Genomic DNA, 22,939 nt, shown 5'->3' with positions numbered 1-22,939 from the left:
AACTCAGGACTGAGGGGTAGCTCAGGACTGACGGGAAGCTCCGGACTGAAAGGCAGCTCCGGACTGGCGGGCGGCTCTGGCGGCTCCTGACTGACGGGGGGCTCTGGCGGCTCCTGACTGGCGGGCGGCTCTGGCGGCTCCTGACTGGCGGGCGGCTCTGGCGGCTCCTGACTGGCGGGCGGCTCTGGCGGCTCCTGACTGGCGGGCGGCTCTAGCGGCTCAGGACTGACGGACGGCTCTAGCGGCTCAGGACAGATGGGCGGCTCTGGCGGCGCTGGACAGACGGACAGCTCAGGTGGCGCTGGACAGATGGACAGCTCAGGCGGCGCTGGACAGATGGGCAGCTCAGGCGGCGCTGGACAGACGAACAGCTCAGACGGCGCTGGACAGACGGGCAGCTCAGGCGGCGCTGGACAGACGGGCAGCTCAGCCGGCGCTGGACAGACGGGAGCAGGAACAGGGCATACTGAACCCTGGAGGCGCACAGTAGGCCTGGTGCGTGGTGCCGGAACTGGTGGTACCGGGCTGGGGAAACGGACCTCAGGGCGAGTGCGGGGAGGAGAAACAGGGCGTACAGGGCTCTGGAGACGCACAGGAAGCCTGGTGCGTGGTGTTTGCACTGGTGGTACTGGGCTGGAGACACGCACCTCAAGGCGAGTGCGGGGTGCTGGAACTGGAGGCCTGGTTCGTGGCGCCGGCACCGGAGGACTGGTGCGTGGGGCTGCCACAGGAGAGCTCGTACGTGGGGCTGCCACAGGAGGTGCAGGACTAGGGAGGCGCACAGGAGGCCTGGTGCGTGGGACTGGCACTGTCATTACCAGACGGTTAGAACGCACCTCGGGACGAGTATGTAGAGCTGACTCAGGTAACATCAAATCCCGGACACGCTCCGTCGGGCGGATGTTGTGCCTCATGCAACAACACAGCAACTCCCTCATTTCACTCTCCTCCAATTTCCCCATTAATTCCTTCACAGTCTCTGCTTCACTCCCCTCGCTCACCGCCAATTCCACCCCGACTGGCTCTGGTTCCATCTTCGGCTCCTCACTGTAAGCACGGGAAGTTGGCGCAGGTCTCCTCCCTGAACTCGTCACACTCCCCGTGTGCCTCCCCACCAAGAAATTTTTGGGGCTGCCTCTCAGGCTTCCAGCCGCGCTGCCGAGCTAGCTCCTCATAATACCGCCTCTCGGCTTTCGCTGCCTCCAGCTCTGCCTTGGGGCGGCGATATTCACCCGGCTGTTCCCATGGTCCCTTGCCGACTAATATTTCCTCCCAAGTCCATTGCTCCACAAAGCGCTGTTCCTTCCTTTCACGCTGCTTGGTCCGGTTGTGGTGGGTTATTCTGTCACGTTCGTCGTATGGAGGAAGAGAGGAGGACCAAGGCGCAGCGTGATAGTAATACATTCTTCTATTTATTTACCGAAACGAAGAACACTTGACAAACTATACAAAAAACAACAAAACGAACGTGAAGCTATAAACGAAAGTGCAGACACAGGCAACTTACACATAGACAATAACCCACAAAATCCCAAAAGAATATGGCTGCCTAAATATGGTTCCCAATCAGAGACAATGATTAACAGCTGCCTCTAATTGAGAACCAATCTAGGCAACCATAGACATACAAACACCTAGACTAGGGAACACCCCATAAACATACAAAACCCCTAGACAAGACAAAACACATAAATCCCCCTTGTCACACCCTGACCTAACCAAAATAATAAAGAAAACAAAGATAACTAAGGCCAGGGCATGACACTGAGCAGGAGGAGACAGCTTTATTGTTCCGCAAATACAGAACTATTAAAAGCCCAGTGCACTACTTTTGTTGGGGAATTTTTTCAACAAAAAAAATATCCCCAAAAAATATTGCAACATTTCTTCCGATTTTTCAGGGTGTGCTGAGGGTACACTCTTACTTCTCGCGGCTATGCATTTAACTTTCATAAACTACATTAGTAGAAAGTGGACTGATTTGGCCTGAAGGCCTATGACAACCACTCTAAAAAGTCCCAAAAATGTAAGTAAACATACTTCATCAAAATACTGTTTTTCAGAAGGAAAAAAATCTATTCAAGGAGTTGGTCTCTTTTATGGGTTCACTCAGATGTCATCAGCATTCCCCCTTGTTTGCTGGAACAATAGAGGAGCAATAGAGGACTAAAGGCCCACCCATCCACTTGTGCCTTGTCATGAGGAGATCTGCACCAGCTACTGAAATGCACCTTTCGTTAAGTAAATCAGGTGATAACTGAGGTGCTAGGGAGGCTGGAGTGGGTCTTTAAGAAATAGTGTAAATTCAACAAGCTTGTAAAATCTAAATACTATCCCCATTTTTCAGGTGTCCCTAGGAGTGGTCTCTTCTGAGAGAAAACACATTTTCTTGAATCTGTGTGCTGAGGTTACCATAGGACACACCTCAGAGAACCTCAGTCTCCATATTGATAGTGGTCTACCAGTCAAGTCTCTGTTCTCTGGTGACAACAACCCAACCACAGCTCCATCTCTTGACTCAGAAGTCCTAGCCGCTTACCATGCTCTGGGAGTCAATCCTATGTTCCTACCCCAGAAAACCCTCTGTGATCAAGATGATCCTGAGGAAGTTTGGTTGTCTAGGCTTAACACAGAAGGTTGAGTCGTGTCCTGAGCTGACCCAGCAGGCCCGGCAGCATCCAGATCTGCCACAGAGTGCTGTGAAGCATGTGGAGGCCAGTGCCAATGCCAGTCAGGTCTTCAGGTACCTTTCCTGGAAGGATAGTCTCGATCAGAAACTGAGCCAGTGCAAGTGGCCTAAATTGAAGTAGCAGCGACAGAGGAAGAAGCCAGTCAGCACTTCAGATAAGAAGTCTGGCAACATTTGGAGCAAGAGAGCAGCTGTAAAGCAGAAGACATCAGCTCGCACAAATGCCAGATAGAGGAGGGAGCATTGTCACTGATATTCCGCTCACATCAGGGTTGGGGTCAAATCCATTTCAATTCTGTCAATTGAGGTAGTAAACAGAAATTCCAGTTTGAAATCAAATTATTTTCTCAAAGAGCGGCAATGAGGGAATTTATAAGTGGGTTTTGAATTTCAGGTCACTTCCTGAACTGACTGAATTGAAAAGGAATTGACCCCAACCCTGGCACACATACACATAGGCACACACAAGTTTAGTTTTATTAGTCGTATGTACAGGATACACATGGTCCAACGAAATGCTTACTTGCAGGTTCCTTCTCAACAATGCAACAGTAAGAAACAATAAAAGATAAGAATATGAACATAAAGTAAATGGCTCCGTAGACACAAACTTAAACACATGGCTCGTGATGATTTGATGATCCTTGGTTGGGGTCTGAGCATATTATTTGTTGCGATTGCAAACGTAATAAAATGGTGGTCAGATAGTCCAGGATTATGAGGAAAAACATTAAGATCCACAACATTTATTCGACATAAAGTGAATCGATTGAGTGCTCTACGATAATCATGGCTGGTCATGGCTGGTCGAAGGTTCACGCTCAGATGATTCGTTGAGAGCCCCGAGACAAAGGTACAAAGGTTTTATAGCCAAGATACACCCCTTTCAACGTACATGATGAACAACAGATATGTAGAATGGGTCACAAGGTTAAGATCTGTATGAAAGATACCTATAATATATAGCAGACTGTATTTTTTATTTATTTTATTTTTTATTTTACCGTTATTTTACCAGGTAAGTTGACTGAGAACACGTTCTCATTTGCAGCAACGACCTGGGGAATAGTTACAGGGGAGAGGAGGGGGATGAATGAGCCAATTGTAAACTGGGGATTATTAGGTGACCATGATGGTTTGAGGGCCAGATTGGGAATTTAGCCAGGACACCGGGGTTAACACCCCTACTCTTACGATAAGTGCCATGGGATCTTTAATGACCTCAGAGAGTCAGGACACCCGTTTAACGTCCCATCCGAAAGACGGCACCCTACACAGGGCAGTGCCCTGGGGCATTGGGATATTTTTTTTTTAGACCAGAGGAAAGAGTGCCTCCTACTGGCCCTCCAACACCACTTCCAGCAGCATCTGGTCTCCCATCCAGGGACTGACCAGGACCAACCCTGCTTAGCTTCAGAAGCAAGCCTGCAGTGGTATGCAGGGTGGTATGCTGCTGGCGCAGCAGGTCTGCTGTGTCAACAGTTTTCATTGTGTAGAGACCAGTGTCTGGCCCTCCAACTCCAAACTGGGACCATCTCTCCCTGATACGGTATGGAACAGAAACATTAACTCATGCTCTGGAATGCTCTTTAGGTTTTATCACCCAAAAGACATGGTAAATCTCTCCTGTCAGTGTTATCTCCCAGAGGCCCATCATCAGTAGAACACACACACAACAGTTAAGAATACTCTATTCTGTTGCATAAAACAACCATTTGATGCAATAAAAGTATTATAGCATAATCTTGCAATTTTTCGACCATAATGTTCCTCATCAATTCAAATTGCATTTATAGACCTCTTTGACCATTGCATTAATTTCTTCTTCGTCTACTTGCTGGAACTTAACCTGTTTGGAATTTGAAAACAAATCATTCCATGAACAGAAGAAAATAACTACCAAAACTCAACCATAGCATTTTGATAGAGAAAGACAAACAATAGTCTATGTTACTGATGGAAATGATGGTGGATGTTTAGACATAATAAACTCAAGTGATCTTTCACATGGATTTAGGAACAACCAGAGCCATATATTTGTATTCATCTAAATATATTTGGGAACAACCATCTATTGTCTTCTTAAAGATGGTTGGATGAGGGCTCTTCCTAACGTCCATTCTGACCACAGTGTTGTGAGTCACCCTGTGGTGGTACTGCGTCGGGTGCGCCGGGAAAGTTATTTAAGATAGGCCTGCTCTTCAAAGAAGTAAAGTTTCAGATACGGGTAAATTTCATGTAATGACAGACATGACGCTCAGATAGCAAATATTACTGAGTAGTGAAACCAACTTTACATGAAAGGCAAAATTGAGGGTGAAATTAAATTTTAAATAAGTCTTCATTGATTTATTTGAATACCCCTATTATGAGTTTTTACAACCTCCATTGGTGTTATTTATGCTGTGTAGGCCTAGTGAATTAACTGTCGTAAAGACAGACATGGATAATAATGCTCATCCAAAAGCAGTGCTCCTAGTGGCTGGGGAATTTAATGCAGGCAAACTTAAATTTGGGTGAATAAAGGTTGAAATATCATTGATCAATGCCTCAACCAAATATTAGCCAAATTTCCACATTGAAATGACATGGTGTGCCCAGTGGGTTGCAACAGTACTCGATACTGATAACACATACAATCTTTATATACTGTTAAAACACACGTCCAACAGGCTGCTCCGGTGTCTATGAAATGGACAGTGTTTATCCCTGAATCTCCTTTGATACAGGCGTCTTCAGAGCACGAGGGAAAGGAGTCTACTACATCAGATTCACCGCCATGGGACGAAAGTCTTATGAGAAAATTGGTGTGTACTTGACCAAAAATGGACAGCAACTGCAACACAACGTCCAGGACAACTTCAATGGTAGTTACGAGTACATATCAGGTGCAACTGGATAAAGATGATCATGTGCACATGGAGCTTCCCTGGGGGTGTGGGCTGTTTGATAACTCGTACAATCACAACATCTTTAGTAGCTTCTTGCTCTTTCCCACCCACCCAGCTATGGTCCTACACCACTTAGGTCCTTGTCCCTCCCGAGCCCTGTACTAAAGTTCACACCCATAAAGTCCCCAAGTCTTTTCTAGTCAGGAATTATTGATAATTATTTGATGCAATTTTGAACACAAAGCTTCTGTCAAGTTGTGTAATTAGCTCATTTATAATAGGTGTTACGCACGCCTCTGAGAAGAGGGAACGCAACTCCCTGCTACAACTCAACTCTCTGAAGTGCAAGAGGTATGGACTGTAGGTGCGAGTAAGGATGACACAAAAGCAGAATTTACCGTTTACTAGAATTTATTTTCTTACACGGTAATATGGGGAAAAGGGGCTGGACGGAACCAAAGCAAAGAAAGTAAATATCAAAGTTCCCCCTCTCCTATCTAACCTGCCTACCCACTTAACTTACCTAACTTAACACCGCCTGGTGCCCTAACCAAAATACAGGGGGTGGTCCGCCCAGGTCTTACCTAGTGTGTCTAGACAGTAAATATACTACGGGTATATGTATGCCCGCGGGCCTCTTGCCTAAGCACTCCCAAAGTGCCTTCTCCTTCCCCCCTGGGAACAAATGAAACAGAGTAATTATTAATGATTTCACAAACACTCACAAACACAGGACATAGAAAAACTGCTACCAACAACAACATTACATACCACACTTTCTGATACCCAACCCACACTATATCACAATCTAATTTTTCTCTCTCAATCTCCAAATCTCTACTCCAAATCTCATCTCCTCTCTCTCCAAAACTCCTGGGGCAGAACACTGGCTTTTATCTTCAGGTGGCAATGGTGATTAGAGTCAGCTGCTTCTTGACGAGGGGGCGGGGTCAGCTCCAATCACCAATTAGCCTGGGGTTGACCAATCAGCTGGTTGGGGAGTACTTCAGGAAGCCATCTCCTGAAACACACACTCAAATACAAAACAGAACACAGAAACTGGGGAACGTAACAATAGGGTTTCGATGCAGGACTTGCTCTTGGCAACATATGTCATAACAATGCAATTTCACTGAGAGCCATGATTCAACAATATCTTTTCTATGGGAGTCACAGAGACAACAGGATAGCATATCTGTTATTTGGGTAACACTTTGTTTGTAGTAGAATCCTTGGCTCATATTTTATACCTGACGATTATATCTGGTACTATCCCCAAGGTTTGGAAGGCGGCTCATGTACCTCCCCTCAAAGGAGATGACCTTTGCCACCTAAATTACTATCAACCTACAGTTGAAGTCGAAAGTTTACACACAACTTAGCCAAATAGATTTAAACTCAGTTTTTCACAATTCCTGACATTTAATCCCAGTAAAAATCCCTGTTTTAGGTCAAGTTAGGATCACCACTTTATTTTAAGAATGTGAAATGTCAGAATAATAGTAGAGAGAATTATTTATTTCAGGTTGTATTTCTTTCATCACATTCCACTGGGTCAGAAGTTTACATACACTCAATTAGTATTTGGTAGCAGTGCCTTTAAATTGTTTAACTTGGGTCAAACGTTTCGGGTTGCCTTCCACAAACTTCCCACAATAAGTTGGATGAATTTTGGCTCATTCCTCCTGACAGAGCTGGTGTAAATGAGTCAGGTTTGCAGGCCTTCTTGCTCGCACATGCTTTTTCAGTTCTGCCCACACATTTTCCATAGGTTTGAGGTCAGGGCTTTGTGAAGGCCACTCCAATACCTTGACTTTGTTGTCCTTAAGTGTGATCGATCTAACAATGGAAACACATGTCCTCAAAGATGGAAGGCAGACGGGAGAAGGCGAGATCAGGTGGGACCATTCTAGCCAATGAGAGGGCAGATATGCGTGTGAACAACAGCTCATAGAGATTGCGGACATAGAGATTGCGGACTCATATTTGTATCTGTGCCATCATAGCGTCTGTGACAGCATGGGCAGCAACCATTGAGACTCCATTTTAAAGTAGTCAATTGTCCCAACTCATAAGAATCCCCACCCAGTTGGCTACTTTAAAATCGTGGAAGCTCTCCATTGCAGTGTCCATGCTAAAACAGGTTATATCCATGATAAGTCCTCTATCTATCTTTATGACAACAGGCACAACTGCTATATAAAGTAGTTTTTTTCAAAGTTGCCGAAATGCGTATGCATCCATATCAGTGTATTCCTAACAAGCTAACCATTACGAAACTCCTTTTCGATCAAATAAGCCTCACTTAGAAAATTAGCAATTACATTTTTGTTGACCAAATTTGAGACTCTCATTGACCTCACTTTGTGGGCTTATTTTCATGGAGAGATTTTGGGCTGAGTAAAACCTCTTCCTCTGTGGCTGGATTCACTCCCGGCCTCTGTTTTCCACCCTTTCCATCAGCTGGGCAATCTGCAACTGCATTTTCCATTTGTCGACTTTTAAATGAATAATATAAAGCCATTGACTCTTGAAGAATATAACCTATAAATGCCTCATGTGCATAGTTCAACGAAGCCATCGATGACGTCACCCCATTGTTTCCTATGAGAATGCTCAGTGGCGCATTTGAAGATCAAGAGGTGTCATTTCAGCGTGTCACCATCTTGCTACATGAAGGAGTTTTAAGACACATTGCATGTGTAGTTTGAGCGCTTCTCTAGGAAGTGACGTTGCAGGCTAGCTCAGTGCTGCCTCCTCTCCATTTAGTCAGGGGAGAATGACTGACCCATAGCGTTGAGGATTTCATGTTGAAGGCCGACCGAAGCACGGCAGGTATTGTTTCCAGAAAACACAATCCCCCATTACAGTGTATGAGGAAACGGCGATCTATGTGGTCAATATTCATGGATATATAAAAAAACATTGAACACAATCATGGTACCAATAATTGGTTCTAATACACTAGGTGTATGTCCTTCAACTGATTCTTTTGAAATTGCACACAGAAGAAGTTATAAGGACAATTTAGTTGCGAATGTAGCCTGCAGTACCTCGGTCGGCCTTCATCTTGAAATCCTCAACGCGAGGGGGCAGTCGTTCTCCCCTGGTCTAAGATACATATTACTGTATTCCTTTACAGGATTTGGACTTTTTGCCCTTCCAAAATATTTAGATTTTTACAATTTTGAAAAAATGGCAAAATATTAATCTGATTGTATAAAATGTCCTTTAATTAACCCCATCAGGACCCAAAAGATACGTTTGTTTTACTTCATTATTTGTTAACAATGTAATTGTAAACAAACACTTTATAGCTTCAAAACATGGTTAAAACAATCATTTTGATCTCATTGGTGGTCAGTCCTTGCATCCATAGCCCCGACTAAAGGATGACCGCTTTGTTATTGTTTGAACTGCAGATTGCCGTTTCATGAATCTCTTCTGGTTGACCTGCACACACAGAGACGTTTAAAGGACATTTTATACAATCAGATTAATATTTTGTCATTTTTTCAAAATGGTAAAAATCTAAATATTTTGGAAGGGCAAAAAGTCACAATCCTGTAAGGGAATACAGTAATATGTATCTTAAGCGTTTGTCAGTACAGTATCAGCTAAATGTACCAGAAGGGGGAGCCAACTTACTGTTTATCAGAAATATCTAATTGATCAAATACCCAAATCCTAACACCATACACAATCATGTACACACCAATAACAACTCTACTGATGTCCCTGAGACAAGCTAGGTTTCAAAACTTTTATTTTCTGTGACAGAACTAATTCAGCCTTGGTACACATTACAGATTGTGTACGTCCCTCCTGTTTTGGGTGCACAATGAAAGAAAGATTATGACATTCAAATACATTTGAACAGCAAACAAATACATTTAAAGCAAAAAACCCTGATAAATAAAATAAAACACACAATGAAACCTAGAACAAGCATTCTGAGAGAAATATGGTGCTCGTATTACCTAGCCTGGTGGTCCAGTCTGTTTGCGCTTTTGCCAACTCCTCTCTGTGTTCGTTCCTTGTCATACAGGATGTACACTACATGACCAAAGGTATGTGGACACCTGCTCTCGTTCCAAAATCATGGGCGTTAAGATAGAGTTGGTATAGTAGCAAATAGAGTTTGATACTATAACTGCCTCCATTCTGCTGGGAAGGCTTTACCCTAGATTTTGGAACATTGCTGCGGGGACTTGCTTCCATTCAGCCACAAGAGCATTAGTGAGGTTGGGCACTGATGTTTGGCAATTAGGCCTGGCTCGCAGTCGGCGTTCCAATTCATCCCAAAGGTGTTCGATGGGGTTGAGGTCAGGGCTCTGTGCATGCCAGTCAAGTTCTTCCACACGGATATCGACAAATCATTTCTGTATGGACCTCGCTTTGTGCAAGTGGGCATTGTCATGTGAAACAGGAAAGGGCCTTCCCCAAAATGTTGCCACAAAGTGGGAAGCACAGAATGGTCTAGAATGTCATTGTATGCTGTAGCGTTAACATTTCCCTTCACTGGAACTAAGGGGCCTAGGCCGAATCGTGAAAACAGCCCCAGAACATTATTCCTCCTCCACCAAACTTTACAGTTGGCACTATGCATTGGGGCAGGTAGTATTCTCCTGGCATGCACGAAACCCAGATTCATCCGTCAGACTGCCAGATGGTGAAGGGTGATTCATCACGCCAAAGAAGGCATTTCCACTGCTTCAGAGTCCAATGGCGGTGAGCTTAACACCACTCCAGCCGACGCTTGACATTGCACGTGGTGATCTTAGTCTTGTGTGCGACTGCTCGACCGTGGAAACCCATTTCATGAAGATCCTGACGCTGCCTCCAGAGGCAGTTTGGAACCTGGTAGTGAGTGTTGCAACCGAGGACAGACGATTTTTACGCGCTACGCGGTTCAGCACGTTCTGTGAGCTTGTGTGGCCTACCACTTCGCGGCTGATCCGTTGTTTCCACTTCACAATAACATCACTTACAATAGAGCGGGGCAGCTCTAGCAGGGCAGACATTTGATGAACTGACTTGCTGAAAAGTTGGCATCCTGTGACGGTGCCATGTTGAAAGTCACTGAGCTCTTCAGTAAGTCCATTCTACTGCCAATGTTTGTCTATGGAGATTGCATGGCTTTGTGCTCAATTTTATACACCTGTCAGGAACTGGTGTTTGCTGAAATAGCCGAATCCACTAATTTGAAGGGGTTTCCATATGTATATGTAGTATACATATGGAGCTTGACAAGGATAGAAGAATAGAAAGTTGTCTACAGCACAGTTACAGAAGGGGACCAGGCTACACAGTATGTCTGACCAATGTTAATACATAAAAACATAAAACAATTTGTCCAGAGACGGGCCTAGGCTTGTGAGAAGTTGAGGAAGAGTGAATCAATAAAATATTGTCAATGTGTGTGACATCACTAATAGGAACAATGAGAAAGGTGAAATAAACAGAAGCCATAATATGGCTATTTTTTTACGCATCAACTGTCCTAATAGTGAATCAATGTGCTTAATGTGAGAGAAAAAAATGGGTCTCGATTCCTTTTGTTTTGTTTAAACCAGTCAAAACTGTGTAAGAAGTTACAATACCATGCATTCACACAATACTGATAAAGTGATACTTCTTTTTTTTTAGGTTTGGCTGAATTCACTCTGTAGTAGGTGTGTAGTATTCATTTAGGCCCCTGAATGACGACAAGACAACTTCCATTGCAAGAAAGGATAAAAACGCCTCAACAAGGACCTTGAGAACCACCCAGACTCCTTCAGAAATATAGAGGAAAAGAGGGGTGAAAGTCAATTCAAAACGCGGCTTCCCTGGAAGGCAACATTAGCTATTCTTGTGTCCCCAAAGGGTAGGAAAATAAATAGTTTGAATCTTATATGTTCAACATTGAGGCCAACTACCTCACTTTGACAACACTGTACACTATATACAAAAAACATAACACAGACAAAGTACTGCTTCGTCTTTTCCTCAAACTCAACATCGGCAAACTCAAGCAGAAGCAATGTCGTTTTGGACCGTACGAATAACTTTCATCAACACAAGAGTATGAGATATTGCCTTTCATACAAATAAGAAAATGACTTGTTCACATTACTTTAAAAGAAGTGTAGTCTTTCAGATGACATTGTTCCAGGAGCAAACACACAAAAACAAACTTTAATGAACCCAAATCCATTACTGCTCATTATCAAAATGTGTCCCCTAATGTTAATGATAACTACGGCTTATTATATACAGTTATGTTTACACTCATGCATATAGTTTACAAGTAGCACATTGATAATCCAACATTGCGGATTATTCAGACAGAGGTATAGACAACACTAGCACACTATGCTCACCACAGTGCTAAAGTGAACATCGCCGCACACCTGGACAAGGAATCAACAACAATGTATGACTAAACTTGACACACGAGAAATTCTTGAGGACTTTCCTATGAAAGAAGCACAACCTTAGAGTTTGTGTTGTTTTCTCTGTCACCTGCGGTAGTTAACAGACAAAATGGAAGATGCTAGTGACATCACATATATAAAGGGATTGGCAGTCTCTGTCTTGGAGACCTTGATAGCGTACTACAGGGATGGGCAATGGAACTCATCATGGGGGACCGCAGTGGCTCGTGGGTCTGCGGGGGGTGGTATGGATGTCCATACCACCCCCCGCGAACAAAACATTTTAGTGAACCCCTCGTGACAGCGAAGAGATACATTTTACGTTTTAAAGTTCATTTCCTGCAATTCTACACATTTTGCCATGGGGTGTAGAGAAAATGTTGGCGTTTTAAAGCAAGTTTGCTGCAATTCTACACATTTTGCCACAGGGCGGAGAGATTTTTTTATTTATTTTACAACTAATTTAATGCAGTTCTACTCATTTTGCCATGGGGCGGAGTGAAAAATTTGCAGTTTTACAGCTAATTTCATGCAATTCTACACATTTTGCCATAGGGTGGAGGTAAATGTTATCAGTTTTTAATATTATAATTGATAATCAATGGGCCCTACTCTGTTTGGTAATTCGACCATGCTTACTACAAGTCTAGATAGCTGGCCACTAGACTAACTTACCAATCAAAAAACAATTAGCAGACATGGGCTAATTGAGTGACTGCTGATGCACAACCAAATTTCGAAATTTCACCTTGTGTATTCTATTATTCTAACTCTCAACCGTAAATTGAGACCCCGACTAAGCTCCTAAGAATGTGTTTAAAAAAATAATAATAATGTATTGGTCCGCAGGCCTATCCAAGGCAATTGCCCATCCAAGGCATACTATACATTTTCTGGACTTTATCTTCTTACTACGATGGAAGTCCTATTCACCCAAACATGGAAGATCCATACTGTATCCTTGTCTTAGGATATAATTCTTGTCATATGAGGTCTGATAAGAATATCAAAAGAGGTTCAAGTCAACCAACCACGCTAGAAAAGGTTGATTCATTTTCCTAAAAACATTTTCAAAAAGCTGTCACTGAAAGATATCTAGGCTCATTCCTTCCAATTATATATTTTTTGATGACAAAACAACGTAGTTTAGTTTTTGTTTTACAATGATATTTAATTTGTAAATTGTGTTAAATGTATCTTAGTGAAAATTCAGATCACCTTCTGACAAGACATCTCTGTGTATTGTGGTCTTCTTTACACTGTCTCCACTGTATAACATTCTCACAATCTCTTCATTGTAAAAATGGTCTGTTAGCAGACAAAGCCGACTGAATTAAATATGTTTAACACAATTAAAAGAAAGACCATAGAAGATATAGGATATAAATACATTTCACGAAGACATAATGATTATTTCACCTCTAATTAACTATTTATTGACTGTGTAATAGTGTAATAGTATTGTTGCTGATAAATGTTTCATGGGGAATTAAAAAATATATATAACATGTGCATTAGTGACATTTTATATCAAGACATTCTTCTAGTAAGGAAAGGTTTCTTTAGTTTCTGTAATATTGGAGATGCAGTCATGACTGCAACAGTACTGTGTAGACATAAAATGAGTTATAGTCTCATTTAGGTATTTACCTCAGTAACTATGTAGTTATCATCCATATGCCCTTCGCATTTAAACAACCACTCACGTTTCTGTGTTGCAGGAATATTATGACATATTTGTCTAGTGTATTTTTTTTGGGGGGGGGGGCACTGAATAGAGATTGTGGATGCCAGCCAGCAGCACTTTTAGGCATAGCTTTGAAGTTCTGTATAACCAAACAAGCACAAGTTTTTTGCTTCATCTGAAATTACATTTTGGATACACAGCCTTAGGAGTCTTGATCCAATGCAAGTCAACAGAGAGCTTCCATTTAAAATAAAGCTGCAACAACATGATTAAAGGAGCTAGAGGCCAAACACTAAATTAATAGTTAAAAAAATATATATAATTCACGTCTGAAATATTTGGGCCACCATCCTGCTGTTGTTGGTTCAGAGGCCTTAGTTATATTAGTGGATTCTTCAGATGTCTTGGATGTGGCAGTAAATGGCTTAAGTATTGGATGTCATGGATGTTAGATTTAGGATAAAGGGAGGTGGTAGTCAATGGCGTAGGAGACCTTGGATGTGACACGTCAATGCCTCCAAATCCTTGGATTTAATCGTACATAGTTCAGAGGCCTTGGATGAAAGCAAAAAATGGTTATATATTTATTTTTTTGCTTTCAAAGACTAAAAATCTTTCAATTTTATTTAAAGAAGCTTTCAAATAATTTTGAATAGCTTTATAAGACCTTATAGAAGCTTTCAAAGACTAAGAAGCTTTCGAAGATCTTTCTGAAGCTTTTGGAGACTCTAGAAGCTATTGCTTTTTGAATCTTGCTTTCAGATTCTTTATAGAGAAGTTAGAAGCCCTTGATGTGGCAATACGCTTCCAGGGAGGAGAATACGATGTACATGAGCCACAGGCTGAAGAAGAGACAGGTGGTCGCAATTTTGGGGCCCCGGGGCCCACCCAGCTCGCCCCCAATCTCAGGTCGGCGCCGGTACATGAGCACGGCCACGGCGACAAAGGCGAAGATGGTGAATAGGGTGACGGAGAAGGCCAGGGTGCCCGGGTCCACCCGGAAGTCGTTGCCCTTGGAATTGTGGTAGATGGCGGCAATGGACCAGGCCACGCCGATCCCCAAGAAGACGTTAACGGCATTGCTGCCCGTTACGTTGCCGATGGAGGCGTCTGCGTACTGGTCCTGGATTGCAGCTACCTTGCTGGCAAACGTGTCTGGGGGAGCGAGAGAGAGATGAAGAGAAAGGGAAAGGAAGAAAAGGAAGAATTGTGAATGGTGGTAGAGTGACATGGATCCAAAATTAGATGTCCATGCATGACAAGAGATATGACATAGTGTACTATTCAAGAACACTGCATACAAAGCACTGCTTTTAGGAGTGACAATGCCTAATTGTGATTACAACCCTGTCATGAGAATGTAGAGTTAGATGGTGTATGTTACTAACCTGACCTCCCAATGCAGCAAACACTAGATTGGTGACAGAGTCCTAATAAGACCCACCGTTTGTGAATATGTCTGTTTGTGTGTGTAACGCTCGTCTTCGGGTGAAAGTGAGGAGGACCAAAGCGCAGCGTGGTATGTTTCCATATTTATTGGAATACTTCTTTTAACACGAACAAAGAACAACAAACCGACAAACAAAGGAACGAAGACGATACAGTCCCGTAACGTGAACACTTAACACTGGTACACTGAAACAGGAACAATCACCCACAAACAAACAGTGAGAACAGCCTACCTAAATATGGTTCTCAATCAGAGGAAACGTAAAACACCTTTCCCTGATTGAGAACCATATCAGGCTAGTTGACAACCCTAAACCAAACATAGAAACATATAACATAGAATGCCCACCCAGCTCACGTCCTGACCAACTAAACAAAGACTTAACAAAGGAAATAAGGTCAGGAACGTGACAGTGTGTATACATGTCTGTGTGTATTACGGCATGTATGGAACGCACCTGGCACAGACGTCCCGAGCGCCACAAACACCACGGCGGTCACGGAGTCCTTGAGGCCCACGGTACAGCCAAAGTGGGAGGCCAGGTCTCCAATGAAGGCGGTGAGCAGGCCAATCATACTGATGGAGACCACGAAGCAGGCCCAGCCGTTCCAGTAGTCGGTGGGCGGCACAAAGGCGAACAGGAGCTTCCAGAAGACGGTGAGAAAGTGCATGACGTAATCAAAGCAGGAGGGCAGCTTCTCCTCGCCGCACTCGTCCTCATCATCATCGCCTGAGACATTTTGAGGGGAGGAAAGATGTGTTGTAACCCCAACTTCGTGGTTCAATTTCAACATTTAACATGTTTAAAACCTCTGCTACAATGTTAAGTTTCTCTGCAATGTAATCAAGTCTTAAACTGTGAGTGGACCAGGAGAAACTAGCCACCACTAGTCCATTCTAAATTAAAACACAGACGTTCCGGCATTCCTAGTAGTGTTAGCCGTTAGTCCCACTCTCTCCACTCCCTACAGTCTGTGTGGAGAGTGAATTTCCACATGACACAACCAATGAAGCCTCTCATCACATCAAGTCAGGACAGTGAGCCACATCTCTACTCATTGAAGCCATGGGAGAGTTCATTAGGGTGACTGACAGCGTGGCTTAAAAGAGCTGATGGGCAAAATCCATCTGAATGCGTTTCTCTGCATGGGAGCAGGGAATGGTCACGTTTTTGTGTGTGTGTGTGTGTGTGTGTGAGTGTATGTGTGTGTCTCTATTTGTGTGTATTTTTGCTAATACAATACACGTGTCCATGAGTATGTCTCAAGACATAGGCCTGCATTTCAACACCTGTTTCAATGCTTGTTTCTATGCACGCGTGCATGCATGGGTGCGTGTGTGTGCTCATGCATGCATTTGAGTGGACAGGAGGCCATAGTGGTTCAAAAGATCCAGCTTGGCCATGTCCTGCCTTGTTTTGTTTCCAATCGAATATGTGTTACGGTAAACATACAGGTTAGGGATGAGATCAACTATAGCCCATCTGCAGCAAAGACTCTGTGCCTATCCCAGAGGAAAGGGTCTGCCCGGATATTAGCACAGTTCAGAACTCACGAGTACACACACACACACACACACACACACACACACACACACACACACACACACACACACACACACACACACACACACACACACACACACACACACACACACACACACACACACACCACACACACACACACACACACACACACACAATGGTTGTGTGTGAATACCCATACTTGCATTCTAAATAGTAGGCATTGTTTTATAGAATGTTTTATAGTATGTGAAATTTCAAAATGTTTGTATGCTTTAAATGGCAGGATGTCATAATAATTTCAGCTTGTCAGCTAGTATAATTCACTGTACACTTTTGAGGAAGATAATCTTCAGCTGATAATCAGCTGAGGGGACGTGCTGTACCAAAAAAGAACGAATGGCGGGAATAAACATAATTGCTCATTAGATGATGCATTCCCAGGAACCTAGTATGTTGATATTTGTTGCTTACCGAATTAGTTTTTTTCTAAACAGTATGTGGTACTAGCACACAATATGCAGTTTAAGTAAATAGTAGGAAAGCCTGATTCTGGACATGGCCACGGCCACACACACACACACACACACACACACACACACACACACACACACACACACACACACACACACACACACACACACGTAGTTTAGAATTCATGAATTCATTACATACTAATTCATTACATGGACTTTTTAATGATCTCATTACTAGCCCTGGAGGAATCTACTCTGGAGTGCACTCCCATGGCTAACAAGCTTAGCCATCTCCACTCAAGCTCTCAGTGGAACTTTGTGTGAGATGTGTGTATATGTGATTGTGTGTGGGGGTGTGTGTGTGTGTATGTGTGTTGCTTGATGAGTTCGTTGTGCTTCGGCGCTGCTCCGCTGATAAATCAACAGTGCTTCGGAATGTGCTTCGGAGGGCGCCGCTACTGGAACTTCACAGTTCCCGCTAATTACAAAAAGCGTTCCAATTAAGATCTGTGCAGATGACATTGTGGCTAGGGTGATTGTGTAGCCAATTAAGACAAATATGATTTGAAAGGAAAATAACATATTTGGGACAAGATTTAATTTTGCTCTGAATACATCATCCCGTATTGTTGTCCAAGAATCAGAATATAGGTTTGCGTCCCAAATGGCAACCTATTCCCTGTAGTGCACTACTAGGCCTTGGTCAAAAAGTAGTGCACTGGGCCTCCCGGGTGTCGCAGTGGTCTAGGGCACTGCATCGCAGCGCTAGCTGTGCCACCAGAGACTCCAGGTTCTGTCGCAGCCGGCTGCGACCGGGAGGTCTGTGGGGCGACACACAATTGGCCTAGCGTCGTCCGGGTTAGGGAGGGTTTGGCCGGTAGGGATATCCTTGTCTCATCGTGCACCAGCGACTCCTGTGGAGGGCCGGGCGCAGTGCGCGCAAACCAAAATAAAAATAATAAAAATAATATTAGTTTTTTTAAAGTAGTGCACTATAAAGGGAATATGATGCCATTTGGGACGCAGATTTGGTGTGATGTTTAAGAGGCTACCCTGAAGGGTTCTTCCTACTGCACTTCCTAGACCTAGGGAGTTTTCCCCTGCCACTCTAGTTGTGGCTTGTTCTTTTGGGGTTTAGGCCTGGTTTGTTGGTTAGGCAATTTGTTACAAACACTTTTCTATAAAAGGCTGCCAATGAAATGATTGATTGATTGATCTGCTTACCAGAGCTGACTGTGATAGCTTCCATAAACTGCTGCCTCCAGCTATTGGTTCCAATCAATAGAGCCAAGTTGGTCTTCTTAATCAGCTTATCCACTGTGTTCTGTGGGGCACCAGAAGATAATATTTCAGTCTATTAATCCTCAAACCTGCTTATTTAGCATTCCACAAACACAGATACATGCCCAATGAACACACCTTGGCGGTGAACATGATGTACAAGTCTATAAAATACAATAAAGACAGACCAGTTTGATTTATCAGGGCAGACTGTGAGCCAAACCATTTCACATACCCTATATCAACCTCAAAACATACCCTGACTCCTACCCCTAAAACTACCCCAAACTGCAAAGACATTTTTAATGCTCAAATTCCAAAATGTTCATCCTGATCACTGTCTCTTTCGTGTGGAAAATGGAACTTACAGTATCAGTACACCTTTTGGATTGACAGATGGGAGATACCACTTAAGACACCAGAGGTACGACTTACTGTAAGTAATAGGAGATACAATCTCAAGTGCAGCTGGTTGTCTTATTCCCTCCCTTTCCAAGTGGTGGAGTGGGTGGTTTTAAAGGTCCACTAGTTGTTTTACGGTCCTATCAAAGCTGTGATTTACTATTATTAAAGGTATAATTTGCAGGTTTGTGCGCGACACGGCAGATTTCCGATATAAATGAGAGTTAATGATCTGTCATTCTCGTTGAAAGCAAGTCTGGTAAGCGGTAGATCCGTTCTTTGTGCGGTATGCTATGCTTCCCCTCTATAAGTTACGTTTTTGCTTATTTTTTGTTTTAGTTTTGTACGTCAGCTTCAAGAGCTGAAAATACAATATTTTGGGTTATTCCAAATATATGTCACAGCGTTTTAGACATTGCAACGATTCTCTACACTATACATTGCTTTTTTGTGTCACTAAAACTAAAATCAGGGGAACATTTTAGTAACCAGGAAACATCTTTCTAACAAACCAAAAGGTAGTCATTAATCTAGTAAAATAGAACGCCTCAGAAACAGACCAAAGCAGAAGTGTGGTCTCGTACCTTGAACTCATACGACTCCTCGATGACAACTTCCAGTTTGACGTGCTCCCCGAGGGTGGGCCGGCCCATCTCAGCGATGCGGCGTTCCTCCTCCTCTTTCTTGGAGAGAGCTTCCTCGTCCCCTTCCTCTGAGGGTGAGAGGGGGAGAAAGATAGAGAGAGATGGATAAAGAAAGAGGAAAGGAGAGAGATCACATTTGGGTGGTTAGCGGCCATGACACGGACGATACCCATAAGAGAACATTCATGTGTTTCTGTGAGTGGTCAAGGTAGCTGTTGACTGTTCAACACCTGCCTTTGAAAACCTTTACACTTTTGAAAATATTGTGCTAAGTACTATGCTGGATATTTTATTTTCCCATAATCCTTTCTAGCACAGTTCCAGATACTGTGGTGGATGCAGAACCTGGCCAGAGCATAACAGTTCAGCTTGGCTCTGTTTTGCGAGGCTCATAAGTGTGAAAATGTCACTTGAGTCCAGGTTTCTGTTGCAAGTGTACCTTCTTGTGCTCTGTTTATGCTAACTGAGCAAAGATAAAGTGAGGACTAGGAAAAGTGTGCATTCACAGGCTACATAAACGATCTGTGGTAGGAGAAGCCACAAAGGTGTGTGAAAGAGGCAAATGTGCAATAGCTGCATGATACTGACTATTAGCGTCGCTGTGACAATCTAGTCATTTGACTGGCCCAAAGCTAGTCATCGAAGCAGAAACAGAGACGTACTGAGCTGATAAAGAAAGGGAGTTCTTTCAGAGTGACACTGGAAATAAAAAAGCAGACTGTTATTTCGCAGAGATTTCCAGCCGGAGGCAGTATTGAGACGGCCGTGACAGAGAACTCATGAGTCACACGGTGGCGTGCGCACAGCCTTTGACACAACACCGGCACATGGATGGTGAGAGGGAGGATAGAAGAGAGCGAGACGATAGAGAAGTGAGGGGGGGATAGAGAGGACAAAGGGAGGATGTATACCTGCAATGCTGATAATGGTGGCGGGGACAGGGTTATCCCTACCCTGCACTTTCCGGTAGACGTCCCTGCCTGAGGGACAAGTTCACAGTTCAAAGTTCATTGCACAAAGAGCCCCCATTAGATAATAAAAACTGTTTCCCAAGGTTTCCGGATAAGTCAAAAACACTATCCAATATATTTCACAATATTATGGTGGAGGAACGCAGGTTTCAATTGAAAAGCTGTTGAGATTCTTTGATCCCACTGTAAACTTTACTTTGTTGAGTACATGAATTTGAGTACATTTGCTTTGAGACTTTTGTTAAAGTTGCAGCTATAGAGGAAATATGCTTTTAAAGTTATCCGGGGAAAACCAGTGACTGTGTTTGATTGAAAAGATTGTTTTTCATATAGCATTGGATCCAAACAATCCTCCTGAAGAGCTACTGAATGTGAAGAGTTTTGTTCCTGTCCACCATTAACACACCTGATTCACCTAATCCCAGCCCAGACCGAAGAGCTGAATGAAGTGTGTAGGCTAAGTCCTATCAACTGTGTTATTGCTGGGCTGGAACAAAAGCCTGCACACTCAGTACATCTTCAGGACCGGAGTGACCACTGACATACATTTGAAGTCGGAAGTTTAAATACACCTTAGCCAAATACATTTAAACTCAGTTTTTCACAATTCCTGACATTTAATCCTAGTAAAAATTCCCTGTTTTAGGTCAGTTAGGATCACCACTTTATTTTAAGAATGTAAAATGTCAGAATAATAGTAGAGAGAATGATTTATTTCAGGTTTTATTTCTTTCATCACATTCCCAGTGGGTCAGAAGTTTACATACACTCAATTAGTATTTGGTAGCATTGCCTTTAAATTGTTTAACTTGGGTCAAACGTTTCGGGTAGCCTTCCACAAGCTAAGTTGGGTGAATTTTGGCCCATTCCTCCTGACAGAGCTGGTGTAACTGAGTCAGGTTTGTAGGCCTCCTTGCTCGCACACGCCTTTTCAGTTCTGCCCACACATTTTCTATAGGATTGAGGTCAGGGCTTTGTGATGGCCACTTCAATACCTTGACTTTGTTGTCCTTAAGCCATTTTGCCACAACTTTGGAGGTATGTTTGGGATCATTGTCCATTTGGAAGACCCATTTGTGACCAAGCTTGAACTTCCTGACTGATGTCTTGAGATGTTGCTTCAATATATCCACATAATGTTCCTTCCTCATGATGCCATCTATTTTGTGAAGTGCCCCAGTCCCTCCTGCAGCAAAGAACCCCCACAACATGATGCTGCCACCACCGTGCTTCACGGTTGGGATGATGCTCTTCGGCTTGCAAGCCTCCACCTTTTTCCTCCAAACATAACAATGTTCATTATGGCCAAACAGTTCTATTTTTGTTTCATCAGACCAGAGAACATTTCTACAAAAAGTACGATCTTTGTCCCTATGTGCAGTTGCAAACGGTAGTCTAGCTTTTTTATGGCAGTTTTGGAGCATTGGCTTCTTCCTTGCTGAGTGGCCTTTCAGGTTATGTCGATATAGGACTCGTTTTACTGTGGATATAGATACTTTGTACCTGTTTCCTCCAGCATCTTCACAAGGTCCTTTGCTGTTGTTCTGTGATTGATTTACACTTTTCGCACCAAAGTACATTCATCTCTAGGAGACAGAATGCGTCTCCTTCCTGAGCGGTATGATGGCTGTGTGGTCCCATGGTGTTTATACTTGCATACTATTATTTGTACAGATGAACGTTGTACCTTCAGGCATTTGGAAATTTCTCCCAAGGATCAACCAGACTTGTGGAGGTCTGTAATTATTTTTTCTGAGGTCTTGCCTGATTTTGATTTTCCCATGATGTCAAACAAAGAGGCACTGAGTTTGAAGGTCGGCCTTGAAATACATCCACAGGTACACCTCCAATTGACTCAAATGATGTAATTTAGCCAATCAGAAGCTTCTAAAGCTATGACATCATTTTTTAAAATTTTCCAAGCTGTTTAAAGGCACAGTCAACTTAGGGTATGTAAACTTCTGACCCACTGGAATTGTGATACAGTGAATTATGAGTGAAATAATCTGTCTGTAAACAATTGTTGGAAAAATGACTTGTGTCATGCACAATGTAGATGTCCTAACTGATTTTCCAAAACTATAGTTTGTTAACAAGACATTTGTGGAGTGGTTGAAAAACAAGTGTTGATGACTCCAACCTAAGTGTAAGTAAACTTCTGCCTTCAACTGTACTGTAGCACATACAGTAATCACCAGACATGTTAGGTGATATGATATTACAACTGGTCACACCTAACACAACAGGAACACATTCATAAACCATTCATGAATCATTTGTAATACCTGAATTACCATGATTAAAGTATTTCAAGTGTGTAAGCTTTATGAATGTTTATTTCCTGTAAAATAGGGGGAATTCAATTCAAGTTTCTGGAGACATGAAATTATTTGAACCAGAATTTAGCTAGTTCATTTTCATTACATTGTTATATTTACCTTATCTGTAATTAGCCTACTGTATACAGTTGAGTAAGCACAAAGTGTTTGTGGAAATTGCATTCCCAA

General features: G+C 43.0%; 1 protein-coding gene and 1 long non-coding RNA gene across 9 annotated transcripts in view; both read right to left on the bottom strand.

The window, feature by feature from the left end:
- Window positions 1–9,329: 9,329 nt before the first annotated feature.
- Window positions 9,330–22,939, bottom strand: part of LOC129839430 (uncharacterized) — a 200,586-nt gene continuing 186,976 nt past the window's right edge. The window contains exon 2 of the long non-coding RNA XR_008757021.1: window positions 9,330–9,662. This is a non-coding gene — a long non-coding RNA (uncharacterized LOC129839430). The remainder of the gene's footprint in view (window positions 9,663–22,939) is intronic.
- slc8a1a (solute carrier family 8 member 1a) overlaps window positions 9,330–22,939 on the bottom strand; it is a 45,195-nt gene continuing 31,585 nt past the window's right edge. For 7 of the 8 annotated variants that reach the window (XM_055906756.1, XM_055906747.1, XM_055906738.1 and 4 more), the window contains 5 exons: window positions 20,373–20,441; window positions 19,402–19,529; window positions 18,359–18,458; window positions 15,594–15,866; window positions 9,330–14,841 (listed from right to left, as the gene is read on the bottom strand). In XM_055906756.1, coding sequence (XP_055762731.1) covers window positions 14,465–14,841; window positions 15,594–15,866; window positions 18,359–18,458; window positions 19,402–19,529; window positions 20,373–20,441 — 947 coding nt within the window. In that variant the 3' untranslated portion in view covers window positions 9,330–14,464. The remainder of the gene's footprint in view (window positions 14,842–15,593; window positions 15,867–18,358; window positions 18,459–19,401; window positions 19,530–20,372; window positions 20,442–22,939) is intronic. The other variant, XM_055906798.1, reaches the window with a different exon arrangement.

The sequence above is a fragment of the Salvelinus fontinalis genome, chromosome 3 (genome assembly GCF_029448725.1).
Source record: "Salvelinus fontinalis isolate EN_2023a chromosome 3, ASM2944872v1, whole genome shotgun sequence".
NCBI lineage: Eukaryota > Metazoa > Chordata > Actinopteri > Salmoniformes > Salmonidae > Salvelinus > Salvelinus fontinalis.
The sequence above is the reverse complement of the archived record's forward strand: the minus strand, read 5'-3'. Positions and strand labels throughout refer to the sequence as shown.